This window comes from Notothenia rossii (assembly GCF_949606895.1).
Source record: "Notothenia rossii genome assembly, chromosome: 10".
Lineage (NCBI taxonomy): Eukaryota > Metazoa > Chordata > Actinopteri > Perciformes > Nototheniidae > Notothenia > Notothenia rossii.
This window is the reverse complement of record NC_136908.1, coordinates 389,824-414,451: the sequence shown is the minus strand read 5'-3', so window position 1 is coordinate 414,451 and position 24,628 is coordinate 389,824. Positions and strand designations below refer to the sequence as shown.

At 48.3% G+C, this 24,628-nt stretch overlaps 2 protein-coding genes and 1 long non-coding RNA gene across 4 annotated transcripts in view; 1 reads left to right on the top strand and 2 right to left on the bottom strand.

Annotated features, from left to right (window-relative positions):
• The window catches only part of LOC307020990 (uncharacterized protein), a 3,985-nt gene extending 3,509 nt beyond the window's left edge, over positions 1 to 476 (bottom strand). Inside the window, exon 1 of the mRNA XM_079652686.1 lies at positions 191 to 476. Coding sequence (XP_079508812.1) covers positions 191 to 455 — 265 coding nt within the window. The 5' untranslated portion in view covers positions 456 to 476. The remainder of the gene's footprint in view (positions 1 to 190) is intronic.
• Positions 477 to 611: 135 nt separating this feature from the next.
• Positions 612 to 21,609, top strand: LOC307020991 (uncharacterized protein). 2 transcript variants are annotated; one of them, XM_079652687.1, is made up of 3 exons: positions 612 to 739; positions 18,463 to 18,542; positions 20,228 to 21,609. In XM_079652687.1, exons 1-3 carry the CDS (start codon positions 681 to 683, stop codon positions 20,440 to 20,442), a joined length of 354 nt encoding a protein of 117 aa, XP_079508813.1. In that variant the 5' UTR covers positions 612 to 680; the 3' UTR covers positions 20,443 to 21,609. The 2 variants fall into 2 exon arrangements, 1 of the variants encoding a protein (XP_079508813.1); XR_013803055.1 differs by lacking the exons at positions 612 to 739; positions 18,463 to 18,542 and adding an exon at positions 18,686 to 19,821.
• Positions 16,343 to 18,689, bottom strand: LOC307020993. Its single transcript, XR_013803056.1, has 2 exons — positions 17,343 to 18,689; positions 16,343 to 16,824 (listed from the first exon to the last, which is right to left on the bottom strand). It is a non-coding gene; the product is annotated as an uncharacterized lncRNA (long non-coding RNA).
• Positions 21,610 to 24,628: the final 3,019 nt, after the last annotated feature.

The following is a 24,628-nucleotide window of genomic DNA, read 5'->3' as shown; positions in this document are numbered from 1 at the left end:
TAGCATTAACAGCATTAACATCTGGAGCTAACGTTAGCATTAACAGCATTAACCTCCGGAGCTAACCTTAGCATTAACAGCGTTAACCTCCGGAGCTAACGTTAGCATTAACAGCATTAACCTCCAGAGCTAACGTTAACGTTAGGTAACATTAGCATTATCCTCCGGAGCTAGCATTAGCAGCACTGACCTGCTCTGCGCAGAAGCACTCTGGGCTCCCTCAGCACGGCCTCCAGCCTCTGGATGTCTCTCTCTCTGCGCTCCTCTCGCTCCTCGAACCCCTTCACGCTCTCCTCAAACTCCCCGAATATCTGCTGCTCTGCCGCCGCCAGCCGCTCGCTGAGCATCGCTCTCAGCTCCGGAGGATCCGTGTGTTCCTCCAGCAGCTGAAGGAGGTCCTCCAGGAGGACCAGAAGCTTCTGCTGGACCGAGAGCCGGAGCAGCTGCAGCATCATGAGAGGGAGAGAGAGCGAGAGACACACACACACACACACACACACACACACACACACACACACACACACACACACACACACACACACACACACACACACACACACACACACACACACACACACACACACACACACACACACACACACACACACACACACACACACACACACACACACACACACACACACACACACACAGCTGGAACATGATTAATTTATACAGTCATGTTTGATGAGAGGAGAAATGTGAGCGTAAAGGAGCTCGAAGACGTTTCCTCTGAAAGGTAATACATATTACTTTATATTTATATAAACCCTCTGAACAGATGATATCTTTATTGTAGTGGCGAGCGAACCGTGTCTCACAACTGGACCTTCTGTAGACACACACACCCCCCGCCGGCCCCCCTCCGCGGCATTATAATGTCCGTCTTTTCACTGAATTGTCGTCTTGAAAAGGGTACTCACAACAACTTCATCTTCACCAGTTGCACTTGTCATTTCAACGTTAAAAACAATAAAACGGCATGAATTGCTTCGTCGCATTCATCTAGAGATCCTCAGACCCTCTGTCCTCAGACCCTCTGTCCTCAGACCCTCTGTCCTTAGACCCTCTGTCCTCAGACCCTCTGTCCTCAGACCCTCTGTCCTTAGACCCTCTGTCCTCAGACCCTCTGTCCTTAGACCCTCTGTCCTTAGACCCTCTGTCCTCACACCCTCTGTCCTCAGACCCTCTGTCCTTAGACCCTCTGTCCTTAGACCCTCTGTCCTTAGACCCTCTGTCCTCACACCCTCTGCCCTTAGACCCTCTGTCCTCAGACCCTCTGTCCTTAGACCCTCTGTCCTTAGACCCTCTGTCCTCAGACCCTCTGTCCTTAGACCCTCTGTCCTTAGACCCTCTGTCCTCACACCCTCTGTCCTCAGACCCTCTGTCCTCAGACCCTCTGTCCTTAGACCCTCTGTCCTCAGACCCTCTGTCCTCAGACCCTCTGTCCTCAGACCCTCTGTCCTTAGACCCTCTGTCCTTAGACCCTCTGTCCTCACACCCTCTGCCCTTAGACCCTCTGTCCTCAGACCCTCTGTCCTTAGACCCTCTGTCCTTAGACCCTCTGTCCTCACACCCTCTGTCCTCAGACCCTCTGTCCTCAGACCCTCTGTCCTTAGACCCTCTGTCCTCAGACCCTCTGTCCTCAGACCCTCTGTCCTTAGACCCTCTGTCCTTAGACCCTCTGTCCTCAGACCCTCTGTCCTCAGACCCTCTGTCCTTAGACCCTCTGTCCTCACACCCTCTGTCCTCACACCCTCTGTCCTTACACCCTCTGTCCTCAGTCCCTCTGTCCTCAGACCCTCTGTCCTTAGACCCTCTGTCCTTAGACCCTCTGTCCTCAGACCCTCTGTCCTTAGACCCTCTGTCCTTAGACCCTCTGTCCTCACACCCTCTGTCCTCAGACCCTCTGTCCTTAGACCCTCTGTCCTTAGACCCTCTGTCCTCAGACCCTCTGTCCTCAGACCCTCTGTCCTTAGACCCTCTGTCCTCAGACCCTCTGTCCTTAGACCCTCTGTCCTCAGACCCTCTGTCCTTAGACCCTCTGTCCTTAGACCCTCTGTCCTCACACCCTCTGTCCTCAGACCCTCTGTCCTTAGACCCTCTGTCCTTAGACCCTCTGTCCTTAGACCCTCTGTCCTTAGACCCTCTGTCCTCAGACCCTCTGTCCTCAGACCCTCTGTCCTTAGACCCTCTGTCCTTAGACCCTCTGTCCTCACACCCTCTGCCCTTAGACCCTCTGTCCTCAGACCCTCTGTCCTTAGACCCTCTGTCCTTAGACCCTCTGTCCTCACACCCTCTGTCCTCAGACCCTCTGTCCTCAGACCCTCTGTCCTTAGACCCTCTGTCCTTAGACCCTCTGTCCTCACACCCTCTGTCCTTAGACCCTCTGTCCTCAGACCCTCTGTCCTTAGACCCTCTGTCCTTAGACCCTCTGTCCTTAGACCCTCTGTCCTCACACCCTCTGTCCTCAGACCCTCTGTCCTTAGACCCTCTGTCCTTAGACCCTCTGTCCTCACACCCTCTGTCCTCAGACCCTCTGTCCTCAGACCCTCTGTCCTTAGACCCTCTGTCCTTAGACCCTCTGTCCTCACACCCTCTGCCCTCAGACCCTCTGTCCTCAGACCCTCTGTCCTTAGACCCTCTGTCCTTAGACCCTCTGTCCTCAGACCCTCTGTCCTCAGACCCTCTGTCCTTAGACCCTCTGTCCTCAGACCCTCTGTCCTTAGACCCTCTGTCCTTAGACCCTCTGTCCTCACACCCTCTGTCCTCAGACCCTCTGTCCTCAGACCCTCTGTCCTTAGACCCTCTGTCCTTAGACCCTCTGTCCTCACACCCTCTGTCCTCACACCCTCTGTCCTTACACCCTCTGTCCTCAGTCCCTCTGTCCTCAGACCCTCTGTCCTTAGACCCTCTGTCCTTAGACCCTCTGTCCTCAGACCCTCTGTCCTTAGACCCTCTGTCCTTAGACCCTCTGTCCTCACACCCTCTGTCCTCACACCCTCTGTCCTCACACCCTCTGTCCTTAGACCCTCTGTCCTTAGACCCTCTGTCCTTAGACCCTCTGTCCTCACACCCTCTGTCCTTAGACCCTCTGTCCTTAGACCCTCTGTCCTCACACCCTCTGTCCTCACACCCTCTGTCCTCAGTCCCTCTGTCCTTAGTGCTCAAAATTATAGACATGAAAATAAGATGTGAAGATTAAACAGTAATTGTATTGTAATTTTCTTGCAGAAATAACTGAATAACTTATACACTAGCTTCTCAGAAGCAGACATGAATAAATAATAACTTAAAGGGGCGTGGCTCGCCCTGTCATGCTCTTTGGGGTTTTCCCTCAGACAGAGGATGAAAAGAGGCTTTTTTTAACATTTGTAAATCAGTTCCATCTTCATCCAGACATTTCAAACTGACAGCCAGCTCCACAGGAGATCCTTAAAACATTGTCCTTCAGTGACATCATGCAAAACTGTGATATGAAGACATTGGTCAAAAGGCTAAGATGGCAAAAAGATAAAGACGAGTACGTATATTATTCTGGATTGTACTTTTAAATCATCACAAAATAAATGATGTGCTGAACTGAAACACGTCAACATGTGTCTGAAGGTTTAAACAGAGAACAAAGTATTTGAGATTAAAATATGTCAATTCCTAGAAAACGGCCAACGATTGCTGAACCATACATTGAAACGTTGACCTTTAACCTTTAAATGCAGTTTTCTAATTCACAATGACATCTGTAAGTTTAACTGGTTTATAAAGCATTCAATGAAAGGCCAAATTATTATAGGTGTAGGAGCTCACGTTAATACACTGTCAGTGTTAATAAACAAAAAAAAGACAAGGCGATGTGCCTGCAAGACTGCACTCAGGTAAGCAAAACATATTACCCGTGCAGCAGCTAACCTGCCTGCGAGCCTTCGCTCAGGTCACATTTACACACGGCCCGCAAATCGTACCAGGTTGCACTGAGGAGGACGTTGTTAGCGTGCTACTGCTAGCACTATTAGCACTAGCAGTATCGCTAGCAGCCACATTGACCACATTTAGGCTGTCAAATACGCTGCACCGTTTTAGATTCAATGAGTGTCTCGTTTGCAATGCTTCATTAAGTTGCTTGTGTCACCCCCTTTACAAGCAACTCATTGAGTACATAGATTGCACCTTGCACTATCGCCTACATTTTTTAAAGTGCACCCAGACCTTGGATTACTTCGCTCTGTCCGCCATGCCTGCAGGAGTCTCACAACAATAATAAGAGCGCTGTTGAGAGAGAGGACGAGTGGCATTTACAGTGGCCAATCAGAGGAGTCTCAAACCGGATACATCACACGGGATGAGGGTTCCCAACCAACCAGAATGGTTTAAAGTTAAACTAAGGAAGTAGACGTAACAGATATACCGATAGCAGCACCGTTTGTCCAGCGGCTTAACGGTATACCGATACCGTCCAATCAGGTACCGGTATTGACTTAGTACCGGTTCTCGGTACCCACCCCTAGTCAGGCAGGACCGCAGAGACAGGTTCAGCCACGACTCGAAGTCCAGGACTCAGGATAGAGGATCCAGAACTCAAGACCACAGCAACAGGATCAGCCTCGACTCAGGATCCCGGCGTATATATGGACACCAAAAAGAGATTTGGGGGAAGCTGGGTTAGTCGGAACATGAGAGTACTCAGGTACAGACAGACAGAAAGAAGAAGTAAGGTGACCCCCCCCCAACAGTCCAAGCCTATAGCAGCTAAACTAACGTGTCTACATACATGCACTCCCTTAGGATAGGGTGAGGGGAAAGGGTAGGAACTAAGATGTATGCGCCACACCATGAGCGCATTGCTCCTAAGAAGTTTTTTGGCACTGACATCAATCACAGTCGTGCGTCGACTCGGCAGGGATCAAGTACGGTAGCCGGCAGGTGCAAACGCTAAACAACGGCCAAAAACACACACATAAGCAAACACCTGCAAATAAAGAAATGAAAAACCAACAAACCCTGAAAACAAATACAACAGAAAAACGCTGCAAATAGAAAAACGATATGAAAAGTCAAAAGCAACCGAAAAACACATTACAAAAAAAAAGACATTACCAAAAAAAAGACATTACAAAAAAAAAGACATTACAAAAAAAAGACATTACAAAAAAAAAAAAACATTACAAAGAAAAACATTCCGGAAGTGCTCCAGGCCTCTAGGGGACGCGCTACGTGGAACGGATTGATGTATGACCATAGACTGTATATAAATGGAATTATTGTCCGTGACGTCAGCCATAGGATTCTGCAGAGTTGCCGAGAAGAACTTAGTAGGCGGAGTCGGAAACTAACGGCTCGACAGCGACGTCAGAGTCTAATCCCGCCTGCTCCAAATAAGGGCAAAGAGGCGGAGCCGAGGCGGGACCTGCTGCCTCCGAACTGGAAGTAAACAGAGCTAGCTCAGGCTAAGAAGCTAAGCTAACATGTAATACGTGCATACCAAGTTACTGCTAACAGTGTAGTTCCCCTATATAAACGCTACACTCATAATCAATGAGACAATCTGCAAGAGAATTAGCTATGTTTTGTTATTCTGAATGCTTGTCATTCACACGTTAAGAAAAGACGGACTCCACCGCCCGGACCTAACGGAGCCGCAGTGGGCTAGCTCCGGGACGCCGGCTAGAGCTAGCCCCCTGCGGCTCCGTTAGCTCCGGCGGCCACCACTGGGATAATTGGGTCCCCTATTAACATTTGCTCCCGTTTAGCATTATGGGCGTCATAGCCATAGACTATAAAAGTCTTACCCAAGGCTGAATCATAAACTAACATGTATATAGTATAAAGGGTTACGTCCTTAGCTGGCTAATAAGTAACAAGCTAAGCTACCAAGCACACAAACACCTGCGAACGGGACATGTATAATATTATCATTTTAGACTTCTTGGAAGTTCTGTAGTACATTCAAGCGCATAGCACGACATCTTAATTGTCTGGTATTTGTAACAATATTCCCTAAAAGGCACAATCACCACGAACACGGCTAAAGCTAAAGGGTCAAGTACAGTACTATGACTAACTAACGTTGTAGCCTCTATGGTTGTAGCCTAGCAGAGTGGACAAGTTGCTGTTAGCTGACAGTGAGGCATGTACATGTCCATCAAAGTGACCACGCCCTAATTTATGCACAAGCTTTAAGGCTTAATATTAATTAAACAGATGATTTGAGAAAAAATTCACCCTCCCCCAATCCATATTCATGAAGGGGGGATCTAACTATACAGAGAATATGGTTTTTTGAACCACGATGTAAACATGTTTATTTCTGCTGTAAAGTTGGGCATTTTAACATGGGGGTCTATGGAAATTGCTCCCTTCTGCAGACTGCTCCTACTGGCCACTAGATGAACTGCAGTTTGAGGCACTTCTTCATTAGCGTCCCGGCTCTTCCCCAGAGTTTGCCGCTTGTGTATGACCAGACATGAGGAAAGAAAGTTCATTTAAGTGGAGAAAGATATAAGAAGATAAGTTTTGTTTTGTTTTTATACATAGAGCGCCATATTTATATAGCTAGCGTTAGCGTGCCTAACTACTACACCAGCTGAGGAGAGCTTCATGTGAAGAGAAGATAAAGTGAGGGAAGAACATTGTTAAAAGAGATGACAAATCAAGTGCAGGCAAATAACACGGGCCATAGTGAGCACCGCGGAAAAAGGACATTTGAATTCTTAGCAGTTTGTTTTTATTTATGTATTTGTGTTTAGATGTTGCAATACAGAGCTTTAGCAATTGCCTGTAACTATGGTCATGCTAATAAAGCTATTGAATTGAGAGAGAGAGAGAGAGAGAGAGAGAGAGAGAGAGAGAGAGAGAGAGAGAAGTGATCAAATGTGAAGAGGGACAAAGTAATGACAGGATAGTGTGCATTAGACATGCTCAAGAACAAATATAGAGAAGACATTCAAGGAGAGAGAGAGACTAAACACAGATTCAACATGATGTATCTTTCTATTTATTCAGCTAACCACTATTTAGACTGTGTGTTTTTGATTGACTTGATTAAATGGATTTAATACATCAATGTATGTGTTTTCAGGCGGCCATGTTTTGTCCTTTCTGTGGCCAACACCTGGGGACAGTTCAAGTGTCCTGTGGCTCCTGTGTCCAACACCTGGGGACAGTTCAAGTGTCCTGTGGCTCCTGTGGCAAACACCTGGGGACAGTTCAAGTGTCCTGTGGCTCCTGTGGCAAACACCTGGGGACAGTTCAAGTGTCCTGTGGCTCCTGTGGCCAACACCTGGGGACAGTTCAAGTGTCCTGTGGCTCCTGTGGCCAACACCTGGGGACAGTTCAAGTGTCCTGTGGCTCCTGTGGCCAACACCTGGGGACAGTTCAAGTGTCCTGTGGCTCCTGTGGCCCACACCTGGGGACAGTTCAAGTGTCCTGTGGCTCCTGTGGCAAACACCTGGGGACAGTTCAAGTGTCCTGTGGCTCCTGTGGCCAACACCTGGGGACAGTTCAAGTGTCCTGTGGCTCCTGTGGCCAACACCTGGGGACAGTTCAAGTGTCCTGTGGCTCCTGTGGCTCCTGTGGCCAACACCTGGGGACAGTTCAAGTGTCCTGTGGCTCCTGTGGCCAACACCTGGGGACAGTTCAAGTGTCCTGTGGCTCCTGTGGCCAACACCTGGGGACAGTTCAAGTGTCCTGTGGCTCCTGTGGCAAACACCTGGGGACAGTTCAAGTGTCCTGTGGCTCCTGTGGCTCCTGTGGCCAACACCTGGGGACAGTTCAAGTGTCCTGTGGCTCCTGTGGCCAACACCTGGGGACAGTTCAAGTGTCCTATGGCTCCTGTGGCCAACACCTGGGGACAGTTCAAGTGTCCTATGGCTCCTGTGGCAAACACCTGGGGACAGTTCAAGTGTCCTGTGGCTCCTGTGGCTCCTGTGGCCAACACCTGGGGACAGTTCAAGTGTCCTGTGGCTCCTGTGGCCAACACCTGGGGACAGTTCAAGTGTCCTGTGGCTCCTGTGGCCAACACCTGGGGACAGTTCAAGTGTCCTGTGGCTCCTGTGGCAAACACCTGGGGACAGTTCAAGTGTCCTGTGGCTCCTGTGGCTCCTGTGGCCAACACCTGGGGACAGTTCAAGTGTCCTGTGGCTCCTGTGGCCAACACCTGGGGACAGTTCAAGTGTCCTGTGGCTCCTGTGGCCAACACCTGGGGACAGTTCAAGTGTCCTATGGCTCCTGTGGCCAACACCTGGGGACAGTTCAAGTGTCCTGTGGCTCATGTGGCCAACACCTGGGGACAGTTCAAGTGTCCTGTGGCTCCTGTGGCCAACACCTGGGGACAGTTCAAGTGTCCTGTGGCTCCTGTGGCCAACACCTGGGGACAGTTCAAGTGTCCTGTGGCTCCTGTGGCAAACACCTGGGGACAGTTCAAGTGTCCTGTGGCTCCTGTGGCCAACACCTGGGGACAGTTCAAGTGTCCTGTGGCTCCTGTGGCTCCTGTGGCCAACACCTGGGGACAGTTCAAGTGTCCTGTGGCTCCTGTGGCCAACACCTGGGGACAGTTCAAGTGTCCTGTGGCTCCTGTGGCCAACACCTGGGGACAGTTCAAGTGTCCTGTGGCTCCTGTGGCCAACACCTGGGGACAGTTCAAGTGTCCTGTGGCTCCTGTGGCAAACACCTGGGGACAGTTCAAGTGTCCTGTGGCTCCTGTGGCAAACACCTGGGGACAGTTCAAGTGTCCTGTGGCTCCTGTGGCTCCTGTGGCCAACACCTGGGGACAGTTCAAGTGTCCTGTGGCTCCTGTGGCCAACACCTGGGGACAGTTCAAGTGTCCTGTGGCTCCTGTGGCCAACACCTGGGGACAGTTCAAGTGTCCTGTGGCTCCTGTGGCAAACACCTGGGGACAGTTCAAGTGTCCTGTGGCTCCTGTGGCAAACACCTGGGGACAGTTCAAGTGTCCTGTGGCTCCTGTGGCCAACACCTGGGGACAGTTCAAGTGTCCTGTGGCTCCTGTGGCCAACACCTGGGGACAGTTCAAGTGTCCTGTGGCTCCCGTGGCCAACAGCTGGGGACAGTTCAAGTGTCCTGTGGCTCCTGTGGCAAACATTACATTTACATTACATTGCATTTAGCTGACGCTTTTATCCAAAGCGACTTACAATAAGTGCATTCGACCAGGAAGATACAACCTTGAAGAAAACAGAATCATATAAGTACATCAGGTTTCATAGAGCCAAACATTTCAAGTGCTACTCAACTGGCATTTAGAAAGCCAGCCCTTTATTAGTATATAAGTGCTTTGTTAGTAATTCTATCTCTGGAAGTGGAGTCTAAAGAGATGAGTTTTCAGTCTGAAGAAGATGTGTAAGCTATCTGCTGTCCTGATTTCAATGGGGAGCTCATTCCACCATTTTGGAGCCAGGATAGCAAACCCACGTGTTTCTGCTGACGGGAACTTGGGTCCCCCTCGGAGTGCGGGTGCAGCGAGCTGTTTGGCTGATGCAGAGCGGAGTGCACGTGCTGGGGTGTACGGTTTAACCATGTCCTGGATGTAGGAAGGGCCAGATCCATTCGCAGCATGGTACGCAAGTACCAGTGTCTTGAAGTGGATTCTAGCAGTTACTGGAAGCCAGTGAAGGGAGCGGAGGAGCGGTGTGGTATGGGAGAATTTGGGAAGGTTGAAGACCAGACGAGCCGCTGCATTCTGGATGAGCTGCAGAGGTCGGATGGCACATGCAGGTAGACCAGCCAGGAGGGAGTTGCAGTAGTCTAGGCGTGAGATGACGAGAGCCTGGACCAGAATCTGCGCTGATGTCTGGGTCAGCTGGGGACGTATCCTCCTGATGTTGTAAAGCGTGTATCTTCAGCAGCGGGTTGTAGCAGCGATGTTTGCAGTGAAGGACAGTTTGTTATCTAGGACCACACCCAGATTCCTTGCAGTCTGAGTCGGGGAAACAACAGAGGTGCCGATGTTGATTGTTAGGTCAAGAGTGGGACAATCTTTTCCCGGAAGGAAGAGCAGTTCAGTCTTGTCAAGGTTGAGCTTGAGGTGATGAGCAGACATCCACCGAGAGATGTCTGCTAGGCAAGCAGAGATGCGTGCGACGACCTGGGTCTCTGAGCGGGGAAAGGACAGAATTAGTTGGGTGTCGTCAGCGTAGCAGTGGTATGAAAAACCATGCGGGCTAATGACAGACCCGAGCGAGTTTGTGTACAGGGAGAAGAGGAGGGGACCAAGAACCGAGCCCTGAGGGACCCCTGTAGTTAATTGACAAGGGTCGGACTCGGACCCTCTCCAAGTAACCCTGTAGGTGCGGTCGTTGAGGTATGAGGTGAGGAGGGAAAGTGCAGTGCCTGAAACTCCAAGTTCTTGGAGAGTGTGAAGGAGGATCCAATGGTTCACCGTGTCGAATGCAGCAGACAGGTCCAGAAGGATGATGACAGAGGAGAGGGAGGCTGCTTTAGCAGTGTGCAGTTTGTCAGAGACAGCAAGGAGAGCTGTTTCTGTTGAGTGACCTGCCTTGAAACCAGACTGGTGCGGATCCAGAAGGTTGTTCTGATGGAGATAAGAGGAGAGTTGTTTAAAGACAGCGCGTTCAAGTGTTTTAGACAGGAACGGGAGGAGAGAGACGGGCCTGTAGTTTCTAACATCAGACGGGTTGAGAGTGGGTTTCTTTAGGAGAGGGTTTACTCTTGCCTCCTTGAGACTGTTTGGAAAGTGACCAGAAGTTAGAGAAGTGTTGATGAAATGGGTGAGAAATGGTAGAATATCAGGAGCGATAGTCTGAAGGAGGTTTGAGGGGATAGGGTCCAGAGAACAGGTGGTAGGACGGGCAGAGGTAACGAGGGTAAGAACCTCACTTGGAGAGAGAGGGGAGAAGGAGGTCAGTGTGTGGGTGAAGGGAGGGTCTGGTGACCCAGCGGTGAGTAAAGGTGAGTCAGAAAAAGAAGAGCGAATATCATCAACCTTTTTTTCAAAATGGTTAACAAAGTCGCTTGACAGAAGGGAGGAGGGGGGAGGTGCTTTGGGGGGGTCCAAGAGGGTGGAGAAGATAGAAAATAGTTTTTTGGGATTGGAATAGGAAGATTGGATCTTATCTTGAAAGAAAGTGCTTTTTGCCTGAGAGATGGAAGCAGAGAAAGAGGAGAGGAGAGCCTGATAGGTTAGGAGGTCGTCATGGTGTTTGGATTTCCACCATTTCCGCTCTGCTGCCCGAAGGATGGTTCTATTAGCACGCAGTGCATCATTTAGCCAGGGAGCAGGAGGGGACTGACGAGCCGGCCGCGATGTGAGAGGACAGAGAAAGTCCAGAGAGGATGAGAGAGTCGAGAGGAGAGTTTTTGCAGCAGTGTTTGGAGGCAGGAGTTGGAACGAGTCAGAGGAAGGGAGGGCTGAGAGCACCGATGAGGCAAAGGTAGAGGGGGAGAGGGAACGGAGGTTACGGCGGACAGGAGCAGAGTTAGAAGAGATGAGGTTGTTATGTTTGGAAAGGGGTAGAGAGAATGAAATGAAGAAGTGATCGGATGTGTGGAGCGGGTTTACAGAGAGGTTAGAAGTAGAGCAGTCCCTTGAGAATATGAGATCAAGGACATTGCCAGCTTTATGAGTTGGTGGGGATGGAGACAGTGAGAAAGCAAAGGTGGTTAACAGAGATGTTAGTTCAGATATCTTCCCTGTCTGGAGGTTGAAATCTCCGAGAAGTACAGCGGGAGGGCCAGTTTCAGGGATGTGTGAGAGGAGATTATCTAACTCCTCCAAGAAGTCCCCCAAGGCGCCTGGTGGACGGTAGAGAACAACAATGGTTAATTGTATAGGATGGGTTACTGTGACGGCATGGAATTCAAAGGTGGAAGGAGTGAAATTAGGTAGCTTGAAGAGGGAAAAGCTCCATTTGGGAGAGAGCAGGAGACCAGTGCCACCTCCTCTGCCAGAGGGTCTGGGTGTATGGGAGAAGGAATATGCTGTGGAGAGAGCTGCTGGGGTGGATGTGTTGGATGGAGTGATCCAGGTCTCCGTGAGAGCAAGGAAATCCAGAGACTGCAGGGAAGCGTAGCCAGAGATGAAGTCAGCCTTAGGAACAGCTGACTGGCAGTTCCACAGGCCCCCTGAAACGAGATGTTGGATCTCAGTGGAGCATGTGGGATAGACGAGAGCAGGCCGGTGAGATCGATTAGGAGAAACACGGGGCCAGTGATAATTGCGAGAAGACACATGAACAGGAATGCAGAAAATACACATGATTATAGCATGAGGGGCTAGAGAACCCAAGAGAATTGAATAAAACTAAATAACACCAGCGATACTTGGCGCAATCAGAGTAGGATTTGCCTCCTCTTTGCCTCCCACGTGACTCCCACAGGACTCTTAATGTCTTTGTCAGTCTTACTCCCACAGGACTCTTAATGTCTTTGTCAGTCTTCGTCTGGCTGACGCTGAAGCTGACGCTGCAGGAAAAACGCAACCTAAGATGGATACCTGATTGCTCAGTTCTCACAGCTTTGGGGGCACGCCCCTGTAATTAGTTAACTATTTTCTGCTGATGGGCGACAGCAGAGTCTTCCTGCCTATTGAAATGCACACTTGAGGGGCGTGACTCACTGAGACCTGAGTTACGCCTGGAGTTGAGCAGATCTGAGATTTTAAAATCTCTCAGAAATCGCCGTTTTAGCTACAATAACTACAGAACAATTATACAGAGTAGAATAAATGAAACAGAGAAGTCTATTTAAACAAGAATATAACTTACAGTGATTGCTGAGTCAGTATCGATAGTGTCCTCGCCTAGTCTGGAAGCACACAAACACCTGGGGACAGTTCAAGTGTCCTGTGGCTCCTGTGGCAAACACCTGGGGACAGTTCAAGTGTCCTGTGGCTCCTGTGGCCAACACCTGGGGACAGTTCAAGTGTCCTGTGGCTCCTGTGGCCAACACCTGGGGACAGTTCAAGTGTCCTGTGGCTCCTGTGGCAAACACCTGGGGACAGTTCAAGTGTCCTGTGGCTCCTGTGGCCAACAGCTGGGGACAGTTCAAGTGTCCTGTGGCTCCTGTGGCAAACACCTGGGGACAGTTCAAGTGTCCTGTGGCTCCTGTGGCCAACACCTGGGGACAGTTCAAGTGTCCTGTGGCTCCTGTGGCCAACACCTGGGGACAGTTCAAGTGTCCTGTGGCTCCTGTGGCCAACACCTGGGGACAGTTCAAGTGTCCTGTGGCTCCTGTGGCAAACACCTGGGGACAGTTCAAGTGTCCTGTGGCTCCTGTGGCCAACACCTGGGGACAGTTCAAGTGTCCTGTGGCTCCTGTGGCAAACACCTGGGGACAGTTCAAGTGTCCTGTGGCTCCTGTGGCCAACACCTGGGGACAGTTCAAGTGTCCTGTGGCTCCTGTGGCCAACACCTGGGGACAGTTCAAGTGTCCTGTGGCTCCTGTGGCCAACACCTGGGGACAGTTCAAGTGTCCTGTGGCTCCTGTGGCCAACACCTGGGGACAGTTCAAGTGTCCTGTGGCTCCTGTGGCCAACACCTGGGGACAGTTCAAGTGTCCTGTGGCTCCTGTGGCAAACACCTGGGGACAGTTCAAGTGTCCTGTGGCTCCTGTGGCCAACACCTGGGGACAGTTCAAGTGTCCTGTGGCTCCTGTGGCAAACACCTGGGGACAGTTCAAGTGTCCTGTGGCTCCTGTGGCCAACACCTGGGGACAGTTCAAGTGTCCTGTGGCTCCTGTGGCCAACACCTGGGGACAGTTCAAGTGTCCTGTGGCTCCTGTGGCCAACACCTGGGGACAGTTCAAGTGTCCTGTGGCTCCTGTGGCCAACACCTGGGGACAGTTCAAGTGTCCTGTGGCTCCTGTGGCCAACACCTGGGGACAGTTCAAGTGTCCTGTGGCTCCTGTGGCAAACACCTGGGGACAGTTCAAGTGTCCTGTGGCTCCTGTGGCCAACACCTGGGGACAGTTCAAGTGTCCTGTGGCTCCTGTGGCAAACACCTGGGGACAGTTCAAGTGTCCTGTGGCTCCCGTGGCCAACAGCTGGGGACAGTTCAAGTGTCCTGTGGCTCCTGTGGCAAACACCTGGGGACAGTTCAAGTGTCCTGTGGCTCCTGTGGCCAACACCTGGGGACAGTTCAAGTGTCCTGTGGCTCCTGTGGCCCACACCTGGGGACAGTTCAAGTGTCCTGTGGCTCCTGTGGCCAACACCTGGGGACAGTTCAAGTGTCCTGTGGCTCCTGTGGCAAACACCTGGGGACAGTTCAAGTGTCCTGTGGCTCCTGTGGCAAACACCTGGGGACAGTTCAAGTGTCCTGTGGCTCCTGTGGCCAACACCTGGGGACAGTTCAAGTGTCCTGTGGCTCCCGTGGCAAACACCTGGGGACAGTTCAAGTGTCCTGTGGCTCCTGTGGCCAACACCTGGGGACAGTTCAAGTGTCCTGTGGCTCCTGTGGCCAACACCTGGGGACAGTTCAAGTGTCCTGTGGCTCCTGTGGCAAACACCTGGGGACAGTTCAAGTGTCCTGTGGCTCCTGTGGCCAACACCTGGGGACAGTTCAAGTGTCCTGTGGCTCCTGTGGCAAACACCTGGGGACAGTTCAAGTGTCCTGTGGCTCCCGTGGCCAACAGCTGGGGACAGTTCAAGTGTCCTGTGGCTCCTGTGGCCAACACCTGGGGACAGTTCAAGTGTCCTGTGGCTCCTGTGGCCAACACCTGGGGACAGTTCAAGTGTCCTGTGGCTCCTGTGGCCAACACCTGGGGACAGTTCAAGTGTCCTGTGGCTCCTGTGGCCAACACCTGGGGACAGTTCAAGTGTCCTGTGGCTCCTGTGGCCAACACCTGGGGACAGTTCAAGTGTCCTGTGGCTCCTGTGGCCAACACCTGGGGACAGTTCAAGTGTCCTGTGGCTCCTGTGGCCAACAGCTGGGCACAGTTCAAGTGTCCTGTGGCTCCTGTGGCAAACACCTGGGGACAGTTCAAGTGTCCTGTGGCTCCTGTGGCCAACACCTGGGGACAGTTCAAGTGTCCTGTGGCTCCTGTGGCCAACACCTGGGGACAGTTCAAGTGTCCTGTGGCTCCTGTGGCAAACACCTGGGGACAGTTCAAGTGTCCTGTGGCTCCTGTGGCCAACACCTGGGGACAGTTCAAGTGTCCTGTGGCTCCTGTGGCAAACACCTGGGGACAGTTCAAGTGTCCTGTGGCTCCTGTGGCCAACAGCTGGGGACAGTTCAAGTGTCCTGTGGCTCCTGTGGCAAACACCTGGGGACAGTTCAAGTGTCCTGTGGCTCCTGTGGCCAACACCTGGGGACAGTTCAAGTGTCCTGTGGCTCCTGTGGCCAACACCTGGGGACAGTTCAAGTGTCCTGTGGCTCCTGTGGCCAACACCTGGGGACAGTTCAAGTGTCCTGTGGCTCCTGTGGCCAACACCTGGGGACAGTTCAAGTGTCCTGTGGCTCCTGTGGCAAACACCTGGGGACAGTTCAAGTGTCCTGTGGCTCCTGTGGCCAACACCTGGGGACAGTTCAAGTGTCCTGTGGCTCCTGTGGCCAACACCTGGGGACAGTTCAAGTGTCCTGTGGCTCCTGTGGCCAACACCTGGGGACAGTTCAAGTGTCCTGTGGCTCCTGTGGCAAACACCTGGGGACAGTTCAAGTGTCCTGTGGCTCCTGTGGCCAACACCTGGGGACAGTTCAAGTGTCCTGTGGCTCCTGTGGCCAACACCTGGGGACAGTTCAAGTGTCCTGTGGCTCCTGTGGCCAACACCTGGGGACAGTTCAAGTGTCCTGTGGCTCCTGTGGCAAACACTTGGGGACAGTTCAAGTGTCCTGTGGCTCCTGTGGCAAACACCTGGGGACAGTTCAAGTGTCCTGTGGCTCCTGTGGCCAACACCTGGGGACAGTTCAAGTGTCCTGTGGCTCCTGTGGCCAACACCTGGGGACAGTTCAAGTGTCCTGTGGCTCCTGTGGCCAACACCTGGGGACAGTTCAAGTGTCCTGTGGCTCCTGTGGCCAACACCTGGGGACAGTTCAAGTGTCCTGTGGCTCCTGTGGCCCACACCTGGGGACAGTTCAAGTGTCCTGTGGCTCCTGTGGCCAACACCTGGGGACAGTTCAAGTGTCCTGTGGCTCCTGTGGCAAACACCTGGGGACAGTTCAAGTGTCCTGTGGCTCCTGTGGCAAACACCTGGGGACAGTTCAAGTGTCCTGTGGCTCCTGTGGCCAACATGTACAGTTTGTGGAAGAAGTTGAACACAACAGTAAGTTCACTTGTTTTTATTGTTTCTGTTTCAAATGCAGAAATAAGGATTCAACACACGACTCTGTGTAGAACACTGATTGGCAGATGCATACACTAGCTATCAGCATGAAGGACACATTTTTTCATTGTGTGAAATATGTAGAAGCCATCATTAAATTGTAGACCAATGCATTAAATACAGCTTATATTATACATTCATAATTGTGTATTAGTTCTATCTTTATAGAGAACATTAAACATTTAGAATCAGATCGTGAGACAGTGAGCTGCTGGGAAAGTCACACCGCCATGGGGCTCAAACAGTTGCTGACGTGATGTTTCCTTCATTCTCAGGCATTCCATAAGGAGGGTCAGGAACTCAGGCTTGGGACCACCAGTGTCCCCTCCATCCTCAGTGTGTCCCTCATCATCAGTGAACTGAACTGACATCTCATGAGAGGGGTGAATGAGGCTCCTTTGAAGGCTCCTTTGAAGGCTCCTTTGAAGCCGCGGATTGCTCCATCCCACGCATTGGCTCTATTCATATTGAACCTGCTGCAAGATGTTCTTTTTACAGAGAGTTCTCCAACAATGTCCTCCGCAGTCAGGTGTCCTGTGCTGGGAAAGACAAAGGGATGTGTGGTAATATTAAATGATGAAGCTAGTAATAAGATTTAGAACAGAAACATTAAGTGGTTATAGTAACAATTAATATCTTTGCTCCATTTTGTCTTCTGGCTCAGACTGGCTATCGATAATGATAAGTGCATTCACAGTTGTGTAGTTGCTGCAGTGAGAAGACAGTTGAATCATTATTTTCAAATACATAATATATGCATGACAGTCATATTTACAAAAGCATGTCGCTCCTCTTCCTGTTCTTTCAATACATTGGGTTCTAAACTGACAACAGCACTTTGTTATACTCCTGCACAATCCTTGTACACATTTGAAATGGATGCAAGAAACAAAATCTGATCTTTGAAAAATGTTTGTGGGTGTTTTTTGTATCTTCTTCACTAAGATGTCAGATGTTGTGGGTGTCATTTGGAAATGTATGAAAGTGTTCTGCTTCCTGGAAATGCACTGTGATTGGAGGCTAAACAAACAAACACATGTAAAATAAAGATACACACCAAACAACTGTGTCACGATGCAACTGGCAACCTCGTTGACCGATAGAAGCTGTTCTGGGCAGACTGGACCTCTTCCTGGGAGGGGGTTGGTGCTCCATCCTATTTGTACCCAGGAAATACGTGCACACAAAGGGATTTATTGATTTCATGTTCACATTTCAAACCTACATGGTATAATTACATGTTTAATGAGTCTTACCCGATCAGACGCTGGCTGTGGGTGCCTGAGAGGTCTGATAAAGGTAAACAACAAATATATTCAAACTGTTCAAACATTCTGCTTCTTGTGGCACAAAATAATATGTTAACAATGTTTTCTTTGACCCTGGCAAACTGTTGTCCATTCGTGGAGCGCTCACTTTTGGAGCATTTGGAATGTCCCACACCGTCATACACACAAATGACTGAATAAAATAAATCACTTTAATTAAGAATAGATGCCACGATAAATCCAAACTGACCAAGGTACATTATATTGTTGACCGTCCTTTAACTCTCGCATTAGGATTTACATTGGGGCAACCAACTCCTCTCTGCACCTACACTGAACAAAAATATAAACGCAACACTTTTGTTTTTGCTCCCATTTTTCATGAGATGAACTCAAAGATCTAAAACATTTTCTATAAACACAAAATAACCATTTAACCAAAGAGTAAGAACTCAAATGTGTAGGTGAAGAGGCACAACGTATCTACGTCAATGCACTCTAATTTGATTATTCTATAACTATAAGCTTTATCAAAAAGGAAGGTCTTAAGCGCACTCTTAAAAACGGATAGGGTGTCTGCCGCCCGAACACAAACTGGAAACTGATTCCACTAAAGTGGAGCTTGATAAGAAAAGGCTCTGGCTCACATGTAACTTAAGTTCTGCATTTAAAGACGATGAATAGCCTACTCAATGCTTTAGGGATGATTTGTTCAACATATTAGATCAGACGTTATGTGTGCTTCAGTTAAAATGAAGCTTATTCATTGCATTTCTTTTGTTCTTCCAAAGTTACAGTAAAATAAAAAGGACCCTGACTCGGACAATACAGAATCCAACATGTTCAACAGAAGAGAATCAGTTATATTGTTTGTACACATGGTTCTTTACATATATCTGTTTGTTTAAGGTGTCCAGGTGATGCAGACAGGCTGGACCAGAGAGTGAGAGACAGAACTGGACTCTTCACAGCAGTGAACTTCAGCTCAGGTACAAAGACTCTGTTTTCATACTGTACAAAGAATCAAGAAAGATATTGGTTTAAATGAATAAAGTATTGACTTTAATACACTGATATACATTCCATTAAACAATACTAGATCACCTACACACCAGTGAAGTTCAGGGTCTTTTCTGTGCAAAAAGTTACATTTAGATATTTAGCAATGTGATTTTGTCAGCTTTCTAATTTAATGTATTAAAGGCAAAGATATTTAACACAGAGTGAGAACTGCTAATATTTATCTCTCAATATTGTCTGTAAAAAACGTGGTAAAAGTTATTCTTTCAGTGAGGCAACAGAGCAAGCTTCTACAGTAGCACTACGTTTTGTAACAGTTCAATATTATTTTGATAATAACATATTTCAATGTTGATGAACTTCATACTGTTCATTCATAATCTGTCTAATTCTATTATGCTGTTTGGAGGAGGCCTCACAGGTAAGAGCACTAACTACCATCATATGTACCTTAGCTTGACTTAAATGTATTAAACATATAGTTAAGTGATATCAACATATAAATAACTAATGTCATGCACACATATTAATATTTGCTTGATTCCAGTGTGAATTTAGCACAATTGCATACAAACGCTAAGGGATTTTAAGATTCTGAAGTCTTATGCTAAAAACTCAAAAACTTAGATGATTATTTATAGTTTTTCTGAATAGTTTCATGTCCGCTTACCTTAGAAACGTAAAATACCACGGCAGTGTGCAGATGGGGAGCATGTTAGCTTAGCTTGTTAGCTTCAGCTAGCTCTGGAGCTTGCAGCTCGGTGGCAGCAGGTCCCGCCTCGGCTCCGCCTCTTTGCCCTTATTTGGAGCAGGCGGGAGTTGAACTCTGACGTCACTGTCGAGCCGTTAGTGGCCGACTCCGCCTACTAAGGGCTTCTCGGCAACTCTGCAGAATCCTATGGGTGACGTCACGGACCCTACGTCCATTTATATATTCATGGGTACCACGTGACGTCACTCTATTCTAGCGCGGCCATTTTGGTGTCCGGTCACAGCAAGTCATTACAACAACAGAGAACACGGAGGAAGCAACAGAGAAAGACACATCGTGAATAATAAAGTTTGTGGATATGCCTGGGATTTGTTGTGCTGTGGGCTGTGACAATAGTCGCCAGAGGAACCCCGGACTTCAGTTTGTATCGATCCCCAAAGACTTAGACCGTGGTAATAAATGTCTGGCTGCCATCAGAAGGGATCACTGGCAGCCGACATCTAACTCCAGATCGTGCAGTCAACACTTTGTTTCCGGTACGCTCTTCACTTATTGTTATTTTTAGCTTCTTTTGTCAGAAATAAGTTTTCTAAATACTTCAACATAGATAATTCAGTTGCCGAATAATATTACCGTTAGCAGTGTAATGGTAACGTAGCACTCAATATTCCCAGTTCTGAAAGGAATGCATTAGTTTTGCTCTGTGTTCCTTTACGCTTGAAACCGAATGCATTTGAATAAAAGACACATTTCTGGCAGAAAACTGAGAAAGAAATTGCCGTTCTCAATATTATTGAATGCATGCCTTAAATTACTTGTGTATTTATATTACATGTATTATTGCTACTTTTACCTAAGTTGGATCGTAATACTTGTCATTATCTTATTAGGAGGCCTTCTACACACATTAATATTCTACCATGTCTGCCTCTGTCTGCTTAGGAAGAAAACATGACAACCCCATGAGTCCTGACTACATCCCCAGCCTGTTTGCGCACACGTCAGCTGGACAGCGGCAGAGAAGCATCTATGCCTCCAGCAGATTGGAGCATACTCAGCAGATGAAAAGGAGACGGACTGAGTCTTTGGTTCCTGATAGTGACCATGAGACTGTGGACCTTCCAGCACCAGTGATGCCACTGGGCTTGACATCATAGTTGAACAGGTAGAATGTGTGAAAGATGACCACAGTTACTCTCCAGCCATTCTTAGCTCAGGTATTGTGGAACCATGCTCAAATGCAGCCTGCCAAGCTACAGTCAAGGCATTGACAAACGAGTGTGCACGATTAAGAGCTGAGGTTAATTGCCTTGAGGACAAAGTGAATGTGCTGTCTTTCAATGAAGAAGCCTTCAAAGGACATGATGAGATGGTAGAGGAACTAACAGGCCTACCAAGCTATGCTAAAATGATGGTTGTTTTTGGCTTCCTGTCTGGGTTTGTGAAAGCCGCTCCAAGACTGACTCCCTTTCATAGCTTTTTATTAACACTGATGAGAATGAGGCTTAACTTACCTTTATATATTTGTGTTTATCTTTTTCATATGTCTAAGAGCAGTGTTGTCAGAATGTTCAACAATACTTTAGATGTCATGTATGTCAGACTGTCACCACTTATATTTTGGCCCTCAACAGATCACATTCAGGTTAGTCTGCCCATGTGCTTCAGGGATTATTGTAGCACGTGCACAAACATACTCCTACTACAAGCACCTCAACACTGTCAAATATCTCATGTCTATAACACCACAGGGTGTTACATCCTTTGTGTCAAAGGGCTGGGGGGGGGACACAAGCGACAAGTGCATTACAGAAAACTGCTCATATCTTGAGAAATGATCACCAGGAGAAGTTGTTCTTGCCGATAGAGGCTTCAACGTGAAAGACACTGGGGCTGTATAATGCACAGTTGAAAATACCAGCATTGACCAAAGGCACGCAGCAGCTGCATCCACTGGAGCTTGAATCCACAAGGGGACTCGCTGCCGTCAGGATCCATGTGGAAAGAGTCATTGGCCTGGTCAGGAACAAATACACATCCTTCAGAGCACCATCCCGCTGTCTCTCTGCCAAGCAGCCACTCGAGGACAACCTACTGCCCTTGACACGATGGTAACAGCTTGCTGTGCTCTTTGTAATGTCTGCCCATCTGTGGTACCCACAGAATAGATAGATACTATTTGTAAGTCGCTTTTGATAAAAGCGTCAGCTAAATGAAACAAAATGCTTATTGTGTATTCCCTTTTCTCCGTATGTTGGATCTTCTCTCTATTATCTTTATAATTAATACATTAAAATGTCCAGTTTTTAATTAATAAACATCACTTTTTCTAAGTATTTGTTCCTTGAGGTTTTTTAAATACTCCGACTTATACTACAATGCATCTGCAAGTATTAGATACAGTTATTTATTGCACAATCTACAGTGTATGAATATGTAAGCTTAATGGGTAAACAAAAACCTGACCATGAAGACAAAAGAAAAAGACCAGTGTCTGACGAGAAGAGCTTATTTATTGTCAGCCTCTGAATGTCCCTCAGATGCTTTGTCAGAGGTTGCAGTGGGGGAGAGGCGTGGCACAGTAAACCATTTACCCAACAACTCTGGTAGTATCCCCGTTCTAATTAAGTTTACCACCTTTGAATGGGCAACATCAAAAAATGCGCCATCAAACATGATGCGCTGTTTAAAAAGTTCTTGAGGTGTCCACACAACAAAATCCCAGAACATTACCTCTGCGACACGCATTTGTGCCTGCACTTGATACATATAGCTGTGATTCAGCTTTAGGCTCATCACACCTCCCTCAGGGACAGTCAGGCAGAACCGCGAGTCTTTGGTGCATTCAAGTAGACTGAGGTCTGTAGCGCTGAAAGGACACTTCATTTCTAAAATGCCAGGCTCATGGCAGGTCACGACACCATCTGGGGATGCACCAATCCATGAGCCCTGATGCTGCAACATTGATGTCTTCATGGTGATCTTGCATAGCCACCAGGTAAGACTTGTAGGCAGGGTCCTCGTTTTGTAAACCCCGTCTGAGGAAAATGTTATTTTGGAAAAAAACTCATCACTTTAAAAAGTCCCTAAAATACTGTTATGAGAATGTTAACATCTTGATTTACCCTCATAATATCTAGTTACTCAATTATTGTATTTATTCATGATGAAGTAGTGGAAAGAATGTATGATTTAGTCTTGCTGCCTAAATGTATAAATACCTGCTGGCTTCAGTGGAAACTGAGAGGAGCGAGGATAGCAACCTCTTTGAATCAAAGACGAAGAGCTCTGTGTCTTGGCTGCCTCGTGGAAGAGGCCGTAACTCTCCCTGCTCTCTGCTCAAACCAGACCCTCGACCTACTCTGTGTCCTGCTCTTCTCCTCAACTAACAAACACTCAAAAAGAATTGAACTATCAAAAGAGCTGTAATTATCAGAAAGTTATTCTTGATGAATTTAGTGATGTTTAGGATTTAGCATTGTGACACGTTTTTATTTGACCGTAAGCCATTTGTATTTCTCACCTGCTCTGGTGTGAGATTCAGCTCCTCAAAGACTTTGGCACCCTCCTCTAGCAGTGCAGTCTGCTGCTTTGATACAGACTGGTAAGGGGTGTTGGCAGATCCAGTTGTACAGTCTTTGGCGTGTATCTGTGGGAATGGCCTTCAATGACACACAGGATAGCACTTCTTGGGCTTTGTCTCTTGTTCTTCACTTTGGTGGAGTTGTTCACAGAATAACTTGAAATCATCAGCAGATGGTTTCAAGTGCTGAAACAGGTCTTCGGTTTGAACTTGTTCTTTAATGGCGATGATGTTAGACACCTCATCGTACTTCATCATCTTAGTGCTAGGCTGTGTCCATGTGCATGGCTTCTCTGTGCATGGTTTTCTCTCTTCTCAACAGCAGCCAAAACTGTAAACATAAGTGCTGCTGCGTGGGAACAAACCTCTCCTAACCCTGCCATGCATGTACAATGCGCCATCACCACTGTCCCGTCCTCCTGCACCACAATCCATGGAGATGTTGGTTTGCTGTTCAAAGCCTGGGATGATTGACCTGTTAAGTGAAAAATGCAGAACATTAATTTTGTCATACAAAAGCTAAACTCTCCTGAGCTTGTACAAATGTAAGTTTCAAAGGTTTATTGTCAAATACAATAGCTACAGCGCAGATTGGCATTTCATATCTGAAGTCCCAGGCTGCTCCAGCAGGCTACAACATACAATATCCTTAAGACATCAAAAAACAAGTAAAGATAGAGCCAGTGACAGAGAATCGAGAAACAAACAGGGACCTCTTGCTTATGAAGAACAAAATAAGAATTCATTTGTCATTGAAAGAAGAGTATGGTGCTTTAAAACAATATAGCTAGCTGCCAGCTGGAGTGAGGATGTTAGATAGAAATACCATTTGCTAGCAACTGGCTAGCAAGCTAACATCATCACTTTAGACATAAATACAACTATAATAACACGGTTTATGATTGTTGTTAAATGACTTACCTTCGCTGTGACCACATGTAGGTGTGTCTTCTCCACATGCCATATCTTGGTGTCGTTCACCCACCCGGCAACAGCGTATTGATATGCATCTGTGCTCTTAAAAGCCTTCAGGCTCTCTCCGGTGAATTGAGATGGATTGTGAACAAGATAAATATATATGTCGGGAAAAGTTAGTTGGGGAAGACACTGAGCCGAATTCAATAAACAAAATACGGTTGGGGGTAGCAAATAGGGATCGCATCCAATAATCGCCGTCTTTAACAAATATCTCTCTCTCTCTCTTTCCCGTTTAAATGTGCTGTGTTCGCTGCCATGACGAGTGTAAACAAACTGTCAGTCGGTCACAAAGATGGCGTGAATACAGTCTATGTTCCCTACACACACACCTGGTGCTCTACACACACACACACACACACACACACATACCTGGTGCCCTACACACACCTGGTGCTCTACACACACGCACACACACACACACACACACACACACACACACCTGGTAGTCTATACACACACACACACACACACACACACACACCAGGTGCCCTACATACACACTAACACCTGGTGCTCTACACGCCTGGTGCTCTACACACACACCTGGTGCTCTACACACACACCTGGTGCTCTACACACGCACCTGGTGCTCTACACACGCACCTGGTGCTCTACACACACACCTGGTGCTCTACACACACACACCTGGTGCTCTACACACACACACCTGGTGCTCTACACACACACCTGGTGCTCTACACACACACACCTGGTGCCCTACACACACCTGGTGCTCTACACACACACACCTGTTGCCCTATGAATATGAAAGTCTTGTCCTC

What these genes read in the sequence shown, in the direction of transcription:
- LOC307020991 (XM_079652687.1), top strand. Translation starts at nt 681, where the DNA reads ATGTTTGATGAGAGGAGAAATGTGAGCGTAAAGGAGCTCGAAGACGTT. An exon ending in GAAGACGTTTCCTCTGAAAG is followed by an intron (nt 740 to 18,462) that starts GTAATACATATT and finishes TGTTTGTTTAAG; the next exon opens with GTGTCCAGGTGATGCAGACA. An exon ending in AGCAGTGAACTTCAGCTCAG is followed by an intron (nt 18,543 to 20,227) that starts GTACAAAGACTC and finishes CTGTCTGCTTAG; the next exon opens with GAAGAAAACATGACAACCCC.